We start from the raw sequence: 17,799 nt of genomic DNA, 5'->3' as shown, positions 1-17,799 counted from the left end.
TGGGTGCGAGTAACAAATGCAGAGAGCACAAATAGCAATGGTAGGATATCTTGGCAGTATCGCCAACCGTATAGAGGGCATTTCTGGCATATACCGAATATTCTAGGGACATTCTCGTAATTTTCACCGGCGGCGACCTTTTAACCCTCGTCTCACCATTCGGCGCTTCCCAAGCCGGTCACCACCGCGATATCCCGTCCCCATATGCCCCACCGCCACCGTCTATTACCGGTCATCACGGATCTCCACCGCCGGTTCGCGGTCACTCCCGATCGCCTACTCATAACCCTCAAGGTATAAAAGGCAGCTTCAGCGTGAAGAGAGAGAGAGAGAGTGCATGGACCCAGGGATCTTGGCGTGTTCCCCAGGCTTCTTCATATGCACATGGTTCGAGCCATCTTGAGCCCAGCGCGCCCTCAACATTGAACCCACTAGAACCCACTTGACCCTGGTATAAATATTCCTCTTTCTCTACCATTCTTGTTACTGTAGGAGTCTATCTCTCCACCATTATCAATTTATTTGTTTCTGTGATCTTAGTTCAGAACTCCACTTTTGATCTTCTCACTCTATTCCTCCATTTTTTTGATCTTCTCATTCCGTATCTTCATCTCATTTTCTTGCTCTAAACCTTCATTTTGCCCCCTATCTCTCTTTCTTACATTACAGGTAAGCTTCTTGGTATGAAGCTACATTTTGGCGTTTCTAAATCTTTGCTAGAGCTTTTTTTTTCCGCTGGAGTTTGTTATCTTGGTCTTGCTTTTGTGTTTTTGATGCTGAATTTGGTGTTTTTGGCCATAGATCTGGTAATTAAGTGGCAATTTGGTTGATTTTCATATGTTTTTTGGTAATTTGAGGCAGTTTACTGGTTTTCTGTATTTTTGGTAATTTCGAGGATTTTTCTGGTTTTTCCTTCATGTTTCAGTGGTTTGAGATAGTTTGCTGGTCTTTCTGCAGTTTTTTGGCAATTTGAAGCGATGTTCTGTTGATAGAGGGATTCAGATGATTTTGGATCGAGTAGTTCAAGGATCATTATAATGCAGTTAATCTTGCTGAGTTTCTGTTATTTAGAAGTTATTGATTCTTGATCACAAGCTCTATCTGGTTCTGGATTCCAACTCAAAGGATCAGAGGATTTTCAGTGAGCAGAAGAGTATCAGATAAGTCAGGAGGCTTGTTCTGTGGGATCAGTTAAAAGTTCTGCAATTGTTCATAAAATATCAAGTCTCTGATGCCTTCAAGGGGATTCTGGATAAGTTGAGAATCAGTTGTATTTTTCCCCTTCAATGTTGAACTCGCTATTTTTATAAATGTCTGGTGTATCATTTATTATTAGAATGCAGTATTAGTAGAGCCCTTGAAAGGCTTTGTAGTGTTAGAAAGTCTTTTTAGCGCAAGAAAGGAGCATCTGGTCTCGCCTGTTGTCAGAAATCAATAGTATCTGGATTAATTTTTATAGGATTTTAACATCAGTGAAGCTAAATTCATCGAAGAACACTGTAATTTACCTGAATCTTACAATTTATCTGAGCCGAAGTATATACATTGAATCTAGTCATTGAAGACTGAGGCTATTTATCCTTGGTTATTTACCCTTTTGGGATGCACAAGATCCAGCGGTTAATGTGTTCTTACTTGTGGATGATTCATTCCATATAGTCACAGTACATCATTGCAAAGCTTTGCAAGCAATTCCTCATTTGTTACATGGAATTTCTGTGTATGTCCAGTAATTATTCATCACCTTATAAGGAAACTGGCTATAATTAAGTTATAGAGAAATTCAGTGATATATAGATTGCTTGCATTGATCATCTGGTCCCAATAGGCCTTTTCCCAGGTCAATATAACTGACCCAACAAGCAGTAGCAATATCAATCTGTTGAGAATGTGGTTACGATAGGCTTGACTGTGCATCAAAATGCCAGCTGGAGATGCATCTCTCAATAGCAACCCTTGCATAACCATCCCCGATAGAATGCAGTTTCAGGGTGGTGAGATCCACCAAAGGCAACAGCCGTGGTTCCCGGATGAGAGAGATGGGTTTATCTCATGGCTTCGATCAGAATTTGCAGCAGCAAATGCCATTATAGACTCTTTATGCTATCATCTCAAGGCAGTTGGTTCACCAGGTGAATATGAAACTACCTTGGCTTTCATTCAACAAAGGAGATGTAACTGGACACCAGTTCTTCACATGCAACAATACTTTCCAGTGGCCGAAATAGCATACTCATTGCAACAGGTAGCATGGAGAAAGCAACAAAGGCATTGCGACCCAACAATGCCAGGTTTTCATATGAGATATTCAGAGAAAGAACCAAAGAAATCAGGTCAACAGAGTTTTGGTAATAGGCATTGGAGCATGGTTCAGGGTCATGGGATTTATGGGGGCTCCGAGAAGGAGAGTCAAGACTCTGGGGCTTCGAGTAAAGTTGTTGTTGGGACTTCTGGTAACGGTGCAGATCATGGAGAGGAGGTTAAACAGGTCAATGGGTCAATGTCTGGCGAGGAGAGAGAAGGTAATTATAATTTAGTGCTTCTATCTTTATCTGATGGTTGGGTACTCTTTTATGTTCCAGATTTAGAAGATCATGGTAATGACATAGTACCATTAATTTATTTTCATTGTCTTTGTAACTGTTTGGTGTATTTGTGGATTTGATGACTTCGTCCTTATTTGGTGTATTTATGGATTTCATGTGGATCTCTATCTTGTTTTACTATATTGGCCTTTTTGTATTTATTTCTATGATGAAGTTTCTACTAGCTTGTAAGGCCTTTTAGTATTTCGGCGTTCACATTTTAATTTACTTCACTATTAGTTGTTATCCTTATTGGCTGCGAACTTATAAAATGTTAACTCTTATGAGATTGAGTTTCCATATATGTGAGATATATTGCTTCTTGAGCAAAATCATGTTTATTGGATTGAATTTTATTGCGATGCCATTAGCATATTAAGTTACATTGTAATACTTAGTCATCCAGCTGAAAAAATTCCCTGGACATTACTGTATAAAAATTTGAGCACTTCCATTTCTTTGCAAGTCATTGTAGGTGCTGTTGTGCTCAAGTTTCTGAAAAAAACATATAGTCTATAAACCATTTTATTTGTGTAGGAGTGGAGGTTTCCAAGTCTCAGAGAGTCTGCAGCTTATCAAATGGCCCGAATTCATTGGGAACCGAGGATGGTAATTCAGAGCCTAAAATCTTGAACAATTGTGGTATGCCATACTTAAAACATGATTCCCATTTTTCTGACTCATTGCAGAGCACTTTTTTTCATGGATTGGAAGTCTTGTGATCTATGGAAGTGTACAAGTCAGTTGTAGCCAGTAGTTTACCTTAGTATTCTGTGTAACATGTGCATGGTGTAGTTCCAATTTTTGCTTGGAGATGCATGGAGGTTTTTGGGATTGAGATCCCTTCATTGAGGATAGACAATGAACCATATGCAAAATATGCTAGTAGCTTATACTTTTATTCTTGTTTATCATGTGAATATCTCTTATTTAATGCTGGAGTCTCTGTTGCGATACATATTTTTAAGAAATCAAATGGATGTAGTTATCTATATTTGGATACCTTTCATGCATGTCTTGAGAACAACTTTCTATTGGTTTGGTCATGATATTCTGCAGGGCCTTGTGATACTGTGACTCAAAAGGATGAAGCAGATGGTGTTCAGAAGGAAGTTGAGGAAAACGAGAGTGTCCCGGCCCCTAAGACTTTCGTGGCTACTGAATACTTAGATGGGAAGGCGGTAGGATCCTATACATATTAGTGCATGATCTCTTTCATGTGCACCTTCTTTGGATAGTGGATGCTATTTCCTGCTAACAGCATTCATATATTATTGCATATTAGATATTGCTTCATTCTTTTTGTAGGTCAATGTTCTTGAAGGACTGGAGTTGTATGAAGAGCTATTCGACAGTACAGAGATTTCACGGCTTGTAACATTTGCAAATGAACTTAGGGCTGCGGGGCGTAGAGGAGATATTCAAGGCAAGTTTTTCTAGCTGATGATGCTTGTTGTAAGATACTCATATTCTATTATATGTATCTAGTTTTTTTTCTTTAATATATCTGTTATATTCATTGTTTTTTCTTTTTTGCTAGCATGATAAAATGGGAAACGATTTGTATCCTACTGGAATGGATACATTACTGTTAACACTTTTCTTTTTAGATAACATACATGTACAATTTGTGCGTGCAATCGTAGATGAATAAGCTACTTATGTCCTGGAGATAATAAAATCCTGAACAACCTTTACATCGTCCCAGTGTTAAACATCCTTTATGTGCCTAAGCATTTTGATGGGCATTCGGGACTGAGTTGAATCAATGACCTTGGATTTAGCGTTTGAAAACCCAGTCTTGGGACAGTTAATATGCTGAGGCGACGCCTCTACCAGGCCTGAGTCGGCTTTCTGAGTTTGAGAGGGCTGCCCCTTAAATGGAAAAAAGGAAAACTTGTTAAAAACTCTGAAAAATGATTCTATTGTTAGTTTTTGGAAAAACATCCATTGAATTAGTATGTATTTTTTTTCAAAAACTAATGCAAATCAAACCTTGTTTGAGGAAATAGTTGGTGTAGTTTGACCCTAAAACTGTAAAAAATCAAACCCCCAAGGAACGGCGCTCTTGGCATGGTGATCAGGGTGGTGGAGTGAGTGACAACGTTACCTCAATGAGGTCCACTCCTATCCTGTTAAGATGTCAAAGAAAGAAGAAGAAAGATTATATGCCCATGGGCCTTTAGATTGCAAATCAGAGAGATCCGATTAAAGGGGCAATTTTTTGGGTGGACAGAAAAACCCCCTAAAAAGGGAGTTGTCTGTTGGACTTGGGTGATTTTCTGAGACTTGCTCTAGACTTTGAAATTCTGGACCCTGCCGGTTCATTGTAGTGAACCAATGGGATCATGTGACCTCGATTGGGATCCATCCGGAAACGGGGATCCCCTAAGTACGGGTTGACTCGGGTGATTGCGAGCAAACTTGGCACTTTTTAATCACTGATTGAAAGTTTCAATAACTGAACACCTCAGGCTTGTGCTTCATGAAATATACCTAGGCATCATCCAGAATGTAATAATTTACAGGTGATACAATATGAAAAACCAGATTCAATGGGGTTTCAAGAAATGTCTCAAGTCTATGATGCACAAGTTCAACAAATTGCACGTTTCATTATGAGAAATTGTGAGCGGCCAAAACAATGACATTGACTTTTTTCTTAAAAGGAAACTCGTACAGTTGGCCAAATTCTCTCATTCACCTATAATACATGAAAAATAGCAATGTTAACTAAGGAAAAATTACTTGGAATAAGGATGGTTTAAATATCAATGCTAAGGCATGCTACTGACAAAGAAAATGAAGAATAGAGAGCTCAAAGGGTGCTGTGTTTGTAATGATTGAGTATCATTTCAGACAATATTTTTTAACTCACCTCAGGCCTCGTACTCGACACTGCCCCAAGGTGAGTAACTCAGCAAGTCTACAGAGCCAAAAGGCCCTTAAATAAAAAATTCAAAAAAATTGTTTAAAAATAAAATACATATTGTAAAAGTTAAACAAATCCAAAGGCAACACAAAAGTCCAAAAAAGCTAAAAAAGATATAGAAAATATAGTTTTAGAAAAAATTGATTCATGGTTGGAGATATTCTAGGAAAATCCATAAACAAGGGGAAAATATAAAAATTGGGCATATGACAAGAAAAACTCATAAATCATCCTAAAAAATCCAAATTATGTACATAAATTTTTATACGTTCATTCCACATTTCTTATATATTTTTTGTGATTTCTTTACATATTTAAAGTGGACTGCACCAGATTACTTGGCTTCGCCAAGAGTTGAGTCCGAGTAACTCGGCCAAGTTGAAGTGGACTTGACCGTTTTCAATCATTGATTTCACACAGAGAAACGTAAAATTCATATGGCTTACTAGTCACTATCAAATTTATGTAGGGATGTTGTGGCACAAAGGAAATGGATATGTTAGGAGCTTATTGTTATCAACTTATCGCAAGTCTTCAAAAGCTTGTCTGATTATTTTGAGCCTCCTACTACAAAGTAACCATAATTTTAAGGTTTTTGATTGATTATAATTAGTCCCCAGCTTTTCCTTCCAAGCGTAAAGATTGTCAACCATGCCCTGAGCCACCTAGATTGAATGGACCTAGCTCTTAAGAACTGACATGACAGTCCTCTATGATGACCAAAGATTGAGCAAAGAGGATAAATAAAAAATATCAGTTGAAGCTTAGGATTCTAGATGGGGTATAAATTACGTGCTTGGACTTGTTGGATGCATGTGGAACAACCTACACTACCTAGACTCAGAGTTTGAATAATGAAATTAATTCCAAGCTCCCAAAAGTCAAGTCCGAGGGATCTAGGATCCTATCTAAGTCATACAATAAGCTTTAACCTAAGCATGACCACCCTTCGATGATTTTAAAAATGTAACAAGATATGTCGGATTTGACCTTAAAACCTCATTGAAAAGTCATTAGTAACCTTTCCACCTACTAAGTTAAAAGTTCCCACCTAGACTCAGAGTTTGAATAACGAAATTAATTCTAAGCTCCCAAAAGTCAAGTCCGAGGGATCTAGGATCCTATCTAAGTCATACAATAAGCTTTAACCGAAGCATGACCCTTCCATGATTTTAAAAATGTAAGAAGATATGTCGGATTTGACCTTAAAACCTCATTGAAAAGTCATTAGTAACCTTTCCACCTACGAAGTTAAAAGTTCCCACCTGGGGGCATTTCAATGTTCCTGTCTTGAATGGGGTGGTCTGGTGCTTGCTTGCCTAGAACGGGGTGGCCTTAGATGCCTTTCTAGTGGATTTGGAGGTCAAGTTGGGTTGCTCTTAAATGTTAATAGTTTTGTACCTCTCGCTTTGTGTACAGTGTAAATTTAATAATTTGTACAGTGTAAATTTAATAATTGTATATTTCCTACTTCACATGAATACATGATTACAGCATATGCGACGAGTGACAGATTCTCTACATCATTTTATGTCTGTGCTTGGACAAATTCCCTGCATTTATTTTGACATTATACGTATTGCATCACTTAAATTTTGGAAATATATTTGCACCAATAGAATTATATAGTTCGATAAATTGTTGGTGGAGATGATTATATGACCTTGTCCTTTATCAGGACATGTGTGAATTATACAGTGATAGACCTGAAAATAACTCTTTTCAAGACAGTATATAACTGTATATCACGTGGGATCCTTTTGGTTATTGAAAGAGTTAAACTACCTACAGATGGGACACATTGTTTGGGCATGAAACTACAATAAATGTAACCAACTGTGGGAAACATGGGCTGGAAGAAGTTTTGGAAAACTGCCTGGTTCCACAAAGTATTTTCAGAAAACTAATTAGTCTTATTTTTATTCTTTCGTTTCTGGTATCTTTAAGCTTGTTTTAGGATGATCCTGCCCATAATGAGAACCAATGTTTCAAAATTCGCTGATCCGGATTGGGAATCACTGATCCGGATTGGGAATTGGTGGAGATTGAGTTGGTTCCTTGTGGGGTTGACTAGTTCCCTAGCAGAAACCAGGAACCAGTTCGATTTTGACGAACTTGCCAGGTTCCGATTAGAGTACCGGGTGAGTTGTCATGAAACCAGGCTTTCAAAATCACTTGGTCCTCACCCGTTTTATTTTTTATTATATTTCATTTTTTATTTTTCAGAATTAAAATTAGTGTTTTAATTTTTTTTTGGGGACTGATTCGCGCACCAGAGGATTTGGTCTAGTTCGTCGATCTGGACCAGATTCTTGGAAGGCCGGTTTGCTTGGCTGATCTGGTTTTTGAAACATTGATGAGAATTGAAAAAATGTGGAATATACTTTCATGGCAGTTCTAGATTCAAACACGCTTGCATGTTGAATTGGGTCTTTGCCATTTTAGGCTTAAGGGAAAGTAGAATAAAGCGTCAGATTATGTTTCCTGTTGCTTGCTGCTGTCTGCCTATTTCAATATTGAGTATTTAGTATTTTCTTTTACCTATCTAAGAATCAATGTGTTATTGATGTTGCTCCTAAAGTGACTTTTTGACGATCTAGGGGTGGCACATGATGTATTGTAACAGAAATCTTTGTTTAAAGGATCTCATAGGAACATATACTTCGTCCAATTAAGGAAATTTTTGTTGATTTATTTCAAGAAGTCTTTTGAAAGATTTTGGGGGACTTTGGACTAGTTTATTTTCAACTTGAAAACAAATGTAGACACATCAAAGAAGATAGATAAATAAAACAAAATGAGGGCATTGAGTTTGTTGGAGTTAAATGTCTTGTAGTATGGTTTTGATCTTCTATGATTTGTCTAAATAGTGAAGGGTGTGGCTCTGTAGAATTACTAAGTATAAATTTAACAATTTCCTCTTTTATGTATGGGTGCGGTTTGTATAGAGCCTAGGCTCTAAACAATCAAGTTAGAGCCTACCTTCAAATAGTGTTGAGAAATGTGGTTTCAATATTGGAAATCTTTGTGATAGCCTTAAAATATATTTTCATATTTATTTATAAAGTTTAAAGATTAAAAAATAGTGTAGATCGACATATATATGAAAACTTGAAAATCTTGAAAATTGACGGCCCCAAAATACGTCACAAAATACACTATTTCCAAAACTTGAGATCCATTTTTTCTCTTGTCCATACATCTTGATGTCGAGATGATCAATCTGAAGATATTTCGGCATTAAAACAACCTCTTATAGTGCAATTTTTGAGGTAGGCTCAAATTTGATTGTTTAGAGCCGCGGCTCTATATAAACTTTTCCTTTTATGTATATAACTGGAATTTCTACTTATAGTTGCCACAATACAATGCAGAAATTGAAAATAAACCTACTACAATCTAGGTTCTTTAATTCTTACTACCAAAAAACTTTTTCAAAACTGAATTCACACTTACAATATGAATTCTAATACAATTAGGAATTCTATTACACTTACAATATGGATTCTAATGCAATTAGGAATTCTAATTTAAGTAGGAGTTCCAGTCCAAGTAGGAATCCTAATCCAAATAGGACTCAAAACACACAATTAGGACTTCTAGACAAATATGAATCAAGAACTGAAAACAAAATCAATCAAAGAAAAATCGGGAAAAGAGTCACTAACCCTTTTGCTTAAGGTTAACCTCTTAGGACGTAGTACACCCCATACCTGATTACTAAACCGGTGGTGCACATATTCCTTAGGTCTTGCTGGATCCTTTGAAACTGGGAAGCACCTCTGAAATACCCTATCACAGAACTATGGGGCTGAGAGCATGGGCTTCTATAATTAGGGTTTCTTTAAACCCTTTTAAAACCTTTGGTCATGCCACAAAGGCACCTACCTTAACCAACACTGCAGCTGGGTGTGCCCCCTTTTTGTATCCTACGTGGTGTGTGCCACCCCTGAGTCTCTACGGGGGGGGCATGCTAGCGAGAGAGGAGAGAGAGAGAGCTGGAGAGAGAGATGGCGTGGAGGAGAGAGAGAGGTGTCTGATCACAAGGTGATGGGAATGAGGGGAGAACCCCTCCTTATATAAGCCTTAATGGCTCTAGGATATTCCACTTAAGATTAGGATTCAGTTTGACTTTAGGATTCCGAAGTAATCTGTGAGGTGAGAGAAACAAATCAGAGCCGTCTATCCTTGAAATCAGCCATCCAAATTTAGGGAGGAATCTAGGTACCTATTCTCTTAATCTTTGACCCATATCCACTCTAGTCAATATAGAATAAGACCAATAAAATCTCATGTGCTACTTTGATTAGAGTTTCCTTTCTATCATAAAGACATTGTAGATATTCAAAATCAAAGAGTCTTGGTCAATTTTCATAGTCATAAGAATATATTTCTCAATTAACTAAATGTTTTAAGATCTTAAAAAATGTTTTCTACTCCCACAAAATCTCCTAACAAAATCTTTTCCAAGATTTCCAGAACTAAGAGGATTCCCTAGTAGATCTCCCATTTTATTGACGGGATTCATCACTACTTTAGCTACTTCAGCGGATTGGCCAGTTACTCGAAATTCGCGATTATTTCATTTCCTCGAATGATTCTAATCCACATTCCATATTGTAGAATATACTACGATAGAATAAGAATATTAAGATAAAAATATAGCTATTATTTAACCATATAGCAAGGCCAATGTCAGCCCTACATCCCACATCATGGGGGTCCCTTATGTGTGGGGGCTGGGCCGTTAGCCCCTTTCCCCCCATGGGTCCCATTACCCCTACAAGTTCTAGAAATTTAAGAAAAAAGACCTTTTAGGTTTTATGCCATTAAAACAATCTTATAAAAAGTTCGAAAAATATCCAAACTTCATAGGAACATAAATGAAGTTGAAAATAATCTTTTTGAAGTTCTTCAAAATTCGAAAACACTCAGAAATGGTTTTAGAAGTGGATTGGTACCAATAGGTCAGGAAGGGTGACTGTTAGGGCACTCCACCCGTGCCAAGATCCGTGATCCACAATTATCTTTAAGCCAGCCCAAAGGGATCCATGACTCATAGTCATGCGGAGGGGTTCATGATTGACCCATCAAAGGTGGCCAATAAATAGTGAAACCACGGTCTTAGTATGTGGATTACAGGCTCCCCTCCCCCAAGAGCAAGTTACATGCATAAATCACTATTGTACAAAGGGGGCTCTTTCTATGCACATGTACATGTATCCCCTCTACAGGGTTGCTTCACAGAATGTGGTTGTCATATGTACAATGCCCTACAAAAGTTAGTTGAGGCTTTGGTCATTAATCTCACAAGCCTACAACTGCACATAGTAGATTACAAAGCTTTGTTGGCCTAAACACATCGTCTTTGGACATCTTTCTAACCTTGAGAAGGGATAACCCTCTTGAAACCCTTAATGGTGCCTATGCCTAAGGGAAAGGGTTTTGGACATGACCTGGGCTATATATCATCCAATCTTAGGTCAGTCTCTTTGAAGTGTGCAACCCACTAATATTTATTATTTTTACATGCTTGTACGGGCTTTAAAGGCCTCAAACCCCAACAGATAGTGTATAGATTCTTTACATTTAACTTTTTTCAATTTTTTGACAATGTACTTGGGAAATCCAGATGGCATTATCACTGGTAACTTCTTTGTTTGTAACAATTGCCCCTTTCAATTTGTGATGCCATCTTCCATGTCTTTTGCTCTTCAGAAAAAGCTATGAAGCTCTTCATTATGATGAGAGCAGTCCAGAAAACAACCCATATATGATTTGAATTCTTGTGTTCCTTTAGTATGAATTGTTGTTAAGTTAATTGCTACAGTGTATAAAACATCATTGTAGTTAAGCCAAATCTAGCCTTGTCTACAAGGTTTCGCCATTAATTTTCTGAGAACCAAAATGGACATAGTGAATCAGCCTGTTACACCTAGATGTGGCATATATGATCCAGTAGGGTCAAGCTGCATGTAACCCAAAGTAGTAGAGAAGTGGTCAGAACAGGGTTGAACCCCACCTTTCTAACTGGTTCACATCACTTATTTCTTTTTGCCCTTTTTCTTGCTAATAAGTAATAACCATGACCCCTCCCAATTTTGAGTATTTATCTGGCAGGCTTTTGGAAGGTGTAGACTCCAGTTACTAGCTTGTCAATTTGTTGCTCTTTCTATTATAGCTAACTAGCTAGCCACAAGGGTGTTAATTTACGTGATGCCATTTGTGCTTATTGTAGTTATGCAAAAGTATCACAACTTATATTTTGGCCATTGTGCTGATTTTGACTTTGAATGATCAAAATTTGGGGACTTGCCTAGTATTCTTCTTGGTTGTGCTCATGGCATTTGCACCTCTCTGTTTTTCTCTTTAGAATATGTGTAAGAATGGAAATTTTCCATAGATTAAAATCAAAATTGTATTGGCCAATAATTATTATTATTATTAATAGCTTTGAAGTGTACTGGTAGATTTTATGCTTGTTTAAAAGTTGGAGATATATGTTTCTTTATGATATTGAAATTTATTACCAAAGTTGCAGCAACGAGTTTTGTGATCCCCTCAATAAAAGTTAAAAACTGGCAAATGCAGGGCCTACATTTGTGGTTTCTAAGAGACCAATGAGAGGTCATGGAAGAGAGATGATTCAATTAGGTATCCCAATTTATGATGGACCCGTGGAAGAGGAAAATACTGCTGGAACTTCTAAAGGCAAAATCCTCCTTTTCTTTGCTGTGTTTGTGTGTGTATGTGTTTATGGCATCCATTTTAAATTGGATAAAAAGAAAAACAAAACCTTTTTAAGTGCGACTGTCCTGTCTTACGAACAACTTTGAAACTTTGTTTAAACAATTTGTTTCTTCAGATCGTAATGTGGAAGCCATACCTAATGAGCTGCAAGATGTTGTTGATAGACTAGTTTGCTGGCAAGTGTTGAATGTACAGCCTGACTGTTGCCTCATCAATTTCTTTAATGAGGTAATATGAGAATTTATTAATTGGGGAAGTTGATTTTGGTTCTGAGATCTAGAATTTTCCTACAATCAGCCTAGGTGGGATTTGTTTCTCTAATGAGCTGTGATGCAGGGGGATCATTCACAACCCTTCATGCCCCCAGCTTGGTTCCGGAGACCATTCTGCAGCTTGTTCTTGACGGAATGCAACATGGCATTTGGCCGTGTAATTGGCGTGGATCATCCTGGGGAATATAGAGGCTCCTTAAAACTATCATTAACTCCTGGGTAATTGTGCTTTCTTTACTATTGAAATTTCCCATTAAGTTTGTTGTTCTTTTGCAGTTATAATAGTAGCAATAAAGGGAAGATTAATGTGGTCTGTTTGGTTGTTTCTGGAATTAATTTCAAAGTTTGATCCCTTCATCTCCCTCATGCATTCAGAGCTGTGGCTACAATGAATGAAAATTTTATGTTTATTTTCATTTAATAATTTCACCCAACAATTAGGGGGCAGTAATATTGAGTTTAGCATCTGGCTACTGCAATGGATTCTGAGTTGAATCTCTTTTTTTTTCCCCTTGTGCGAGCTGAACCTGAAAACCTCTAGTTCCCTCTAGTTCTAGGCTAGAACACTGGATCCATATAGATAAGATGTTGAATTACTGTAAAATTAGAGGAATTCAACTTTCTTCCCTAAGAATAAGAAATTTGTTGTTCGTTTCTTGGGGTAAAAGTATGGGTCAAGCTGAATGTATTCTAATTTATCGATTGCAAACTTAAGTCCATTATCCATAAAGTCCTATATATATATATATATATGCAAATATTTGGTTTTGAACACCAAAATTGGGGCTCATGTTTGAAATCCAAGTGTCATCCACTGTTATCTAACCAGTGGGGTTAAATGCGATTCAGTGTCCGTTGCAGTGAAGAGAAGTGCTGTGGCTATTAGGAAAAATATAATAAGAAAAAAACATAGGTTATCCATTTCACAAAAATAGAATTGTACTCAGCTACAATTCCATCACTTTAGCATTGAATTCAACATTCTCATCTCATAGCATAGAACATTGTATTGCACTCGCCGTTCTGCATTCATGTTCATTCACAATTTGTAACGAGTAAGCTCGGATATTAGACCACTCACCAAATTAGGAAAGATCTACAACTGTTCGACCCATGTCTCACATAATATCTATATCCTGTGCTGTCCATTTTCATAGTCAAAACCAATGGTTTAGAAAGCGGATCGGTGACCCTGATCGGGCACCTCAAAAACCGATCCGGATCGGTAAATCGGTGATCCGGAGCGGGAATCGGCTGAATCGGTCTGATTAAAGCTTCAAAAAAATCCGAAAAAATTATTAAAATTCATTATAAATGTTGTCTTTTAGGAATCCAATAAAAAAAAATGAGGGTACTACATTATTAACTTCATTTTTTTTATCAATTTGTGAATATTGAGATGCTCTTTCCCTGTATAAACTTATTTTAACTATTAAATTTGCATCACATAAAAGAAAAATCATAGAACAATCATGGATAAAATATATAATTATATATGGACTATTATAAAGAGTAGACTAATCAATGAAAGAATGGCCATTAAAATCTCGTTTTGGCGAAAAACCCTAATCCGCTAAAAAAACCCAAACTATTACAGCTTAACTAACTATAATCCAAAATTATTACAACCTCACTAATTATAATATTATATACTGAAATTATAATTATTAGTTTACATTTTATAATTATTTTATTAGACAAATAAGAACAAATTAAAAATATTTTATAATATTATCTAATTTAAAATGTATTATTGACAATTGTAAGAAAAATAGTATATTACATGATTTATAATGCAAAAATTCATAAATAAAATAAAAGATTTGGTTATCAATGTAAAAATTAATAAAATGCGTACAAATTTTGGAAATAACACTTCAATTTTTCAAAAATTTATTTTTTTAGGTTTCTATAATAAATTTAGTAAAAGAGATTGTTAGTAGAAAGATGGAGATTTCAAATAGAATAAACTTTTTATTTTTATTTTTGTTATACCTTTCGTATTATTTACAAAAATAGTTATACCACTATATACAACAAAAATTAACTGTTATATAAAAAATTAATTTTTTTTGTTTTTCATTTTTTTATGTCTTTTATATTATTTACAAAAATATTTATATTTATACCAACCACTATATACACAACAAAAATATTTATATTTATACCAACCACTATATACACAACAAAAATGCAACACATGCCCAAGGAGATTTGAATGCAACACATGCCCAAGGGGATTCGACCTTGGGAGGTCAAGTAAAAAAACCAAAGTCATAACCACCAAGCCATCTAACTACATGTGATTATAAATTGCTGATTAATAGACTATATTTACATTTAATGATGTTTGAGAATTATCCCACATCGAAAGATGGGTATTCAACTTTGGTATATAAATACCTATGTAATATAAACTATAATATGTGTGCAAAAATATTAGGGCAACCTCACACGTGCGCTTGGATACACGTGTGCACGTGCGAGCGTGCGTGGGGCACGCTCGCACATGCGCTTGGACACACGTGTACACGCGTGAGTGTGCGTGGGGGCATGCTCGCACGTGCGCTCAGACACACGTGTGCACGTGTGAGTGTGCGTGGGCCACGCTCGCACGTGCGTGTCATGCGTTGTGTGAACCGGGTTGAACCGGAGGTTCTACTCTAGAACCGGGCGGTTCTCGATTTTGTGCTGGAACCGGCACGGGCTGTGCCGGTTCCCGAGTCGAACCGGGCGAGTTCGGTTCGACTCGCCGTTTTTTAAAACACTGGTCAAAACCATATATGCTCAACAAACATAGTCGAATTAGTTCTGACATGCCTTAAATCAATATACAAAGGAAGACTTGAATTTAACTAATAATGGTGATCTTTTAAGTTTTCTTTTTCAGTTGAAAAACATCATTGTCGTCCTCGCCACCTTGGGGTGTGGTTCATTTTGTCCCCACTTTTCTAATGCATGTCCACTCCATCTCCTGCCCATTGCATGTCTTTCACCCCACTCTTTCAATTGTATCAACACTTGCTCAAGCCATTGGAGTCTGTGATCTTTGCTTGCATCTTGCCTAGTGTGTATACTTTTCAAATTCGATACAAAATTCCGAGTCCGCATACTGTCTTTAGCTGCCTATAATGTATCTATTTTCCAAATTTGATGTTTTAAATTTGATGTATCTATTAGGGACAGGGTGCCCTCATCAAAACTGAACCCCTTCCCCCCGCCATATAAAAATATAACTAAGCAGATCACTTATGTATGTGTTGACTCACACATACATACATATGCATGCATGCATATAACATTTGATTATTGTTTCATAATTTTTTAAATAATCTAATGCTTGAGTTCATGCATTGGACACGAGAATGTGCACCTGGTGTGCTTGTGCCTGCACATGCACATATGTCTCCATGAAGTACATTGTACCCCATGTTTTTTTGACATTTTATTAGTGATGTGCACCCTCCAATTCTGTATTTAAATGGTGTGCCCTGCATATTTTTGACACAAAACACCCCTTCATGTGCTATAAGACATTTTGGGTAGGGTTCCTTCGATTTATCATCTGCTGATGCAGTGATCAAAATTCTTTGTAATGGATCATCGTTGCATGCTAAGTATTGGTTGTCTGTTTCAATTGTATTTTGACACATGATGAAAAATGGCCTCACAAGAAATGTTTTACATTACATAAGAGTATGGGGAGTCTTGTCAAAACTGAGTATCTATTAGGTTCACCATTATAGGTCTGCAAGTTAGAACACACAAACACACACTTACACACCCTTCATGTAAGTTGACTGATACATTTTGTATTGAGGTCAAGAATTCGAAGTTGTTTCACTTCCTCGTGCACATATGCATGCATTTCTCTATACCGGAATATACTTGTGAATGTATTATGAGAAAGTATAATATGATCATGATAAACTGGTAATCAATGGTTGAAAGGGACATCAGCATCCAATCAATGGGACGGGTGGAGATGGAGGAGGGTGACCGAATTTGAAATATCTACATGTTTGCTGGGACCCACTTTCCTCTATTACCACCCAACCCATTGAATGAACTGTGGCAACCCCTATGATGATACTGTTACCATGATCATATAAGCTAAAACACGTACACTTTCCCTTACTAAGGGCACCATTAGCGGGGTGCAAGTCTACACACTCTTACACTCTCTCATATATAGATCGTTATCGAGTTTTACCGATTTCATATATCTAATCGTCAAAGTTTGTTCACTTTTATCCTAGTAATACTTTCATTCTTGATGTGCAGTTCTCTTCTGGTGTTGCAAAGCAAGAGCGCCGACTTGTCCAAGCATGCCATCTCCTCCACCAGAAAGCCCCGAATCCTCATCACCTTCGTCAAGTCACTTTCCAAGAGAGAATGTGGGGGCGGGGGCCCACGAATGCCCGGCCCCCCTTCTTTTGGGCCTTGGGCTTCACCACCACATGGGCCCATGGGCCGTCACCCAGGGGGTCCACAACCCGGCCCTCGACCCCAAAAACAATACATCACAATCCCAACAACTGGTGTCTTACCAGCCCCCCCAAGTCCCCTCTTTATGGGCGCCCCACCTCCAGTGGGCCCCCCACCTCCTTCAGTACCAGTGCCTGTAGGTCCTGCTGCTAGCTGGCCGGCGTTGCCAAGACCAGCCCCACCGAGGATTCAAGTGCCAGCTGGCACCGGTGTTTTTTTGCCTCCTGCAGGGCCCACGTCTGGGGATGGTGGTTTCCCAGCAGGGGATGGAAGTTTTGCAGCAGCAGAGAGCAGTTTTCCTGCAGCTGAGAGCGGGTCTGTGGAGAGTGGAGGATCATCAAATGGGAAGGCTGAAGGGATTGTAAAGGGTTTAAAGTCTGAGTCGAATGGGAATGGTGCAAAAGGGTTGAAGAAGGCAGCTTCAAAGTGATTTTAAGCAATTGGAGAGTTTATTCCCCTTCTTTCTTTTTTTTTCCTATTAGTTTTGGAGTTTATTCGTTCCTGAGGTGTAACTCTCTCTCTTCCTTTTGTTGTGGTTTCTGTTAATTTTATTTTTGTTTTTATTGCTGAGGGGATTGTGCTCGAAACCTGGTGAGGATGGGAAAAATGTAAAGAGCGGGAGAGTGAAAGCGGCTTTGGCTGTCCCACGGAAACTTGTTTTTGTAGCACGTGAGGTTCGCATCCCTCTTTTTATTTATTTTGTTTTTGGATATCAGAAATCTCAGGAGTCAGGATGATGCTTAATGAATTGTTCTGGTTTCAGTGCCGTCTA

At 37.7% G+C, this 17,799-nt stretch overlaps 1 protein-coding gene across 6 annotated transcripts; it reads left to right on the top strand.

Annotated features, from left to right (window-relative positions):
• Positions 1-327: 327 nt before the first annotated feature.
• Positions 328-17,793, top strand: LOC18439199 (hydroxyproline-rich glycoprotein family protein). 6 transcript variants are annotated; one of them, XM_020670414.2, is made up of 9 exons: positions 328-451; positions 958-2,522; positions 3,123-3,194; positions 3,645-3,766; positions 3,894-4,011; positions 12,109-12,228; positions 12,383-12,495; positions 12,604-12,758; positions 16,824-17,793. In XM_020670414.2, exons 2-9 carry the CDS (start codon positions 1,922-1,924, stop codon positions 17,455-17,457), a joined length of 1,935 nt encoding a protein of 644 aa, XP_020526073.1. In that variant the 5' UTR covers positions 328-451; positions 958-1,921; the 3' UTR covers positions 17,458-17,793. The 6 variants fall into 6 exon arrangements, with proteins under 6 accessions (XP_020526073.1, XP_020526072.1, XP_088720689.1 ...); XM_020670413.2 differs by having other exon boundaries at positions 3,123-3,227; XM_088864563.1 differs by having other exon boundaries at positions 328-669.
• The last annotated feature ends 6 nt before the right edge of the window (positions 17,794-17,799 follow it).

This window comes from Amborella trichopoda, chromosome 4 (assembly GCF_054954075.1).
Source record: "Amborella trichopoda isolate Santa Cruz 75 chromosome 4, AtrichopodaSantaCruz75HAP2 v2.0, whole genome shotgun sequence".
Classification (NCBI taxonomy): Eukaryota; Viridiplantae; Streptophyta; class Magnoliopsida; order Amborellales; family Amborellaceae; genus Amborella; species Amborella trichopoda.
Note: the sequence above shows the minus strand (reverse complement) of the source record. Positions and strands in the feature narration are given on the sequence as shown.

Coding starts and splice junctions, on each gene's coding strand:
- LOC18439199 (XM_020670413.2), top strand. CDS start 1,922: ATGCCAGCTGGAGATGCATCTCTCAATAGCAACCCTTGCATAACCATC. Junction 3,767..3,893: donor AATACTTAGATGGGAAGGCG/GTAGGATCCTAT, acceptor TTCTTTTTGTAG/GTCAATGTTCTTGAAGGACT. Junction 12,759..16,823: donor AAACTATCATTAACTCCTGG/GTAATTGTGCTT, acceptor CTTGATGTGCAG/TTCTCTTCTGGTGTTGCAAA.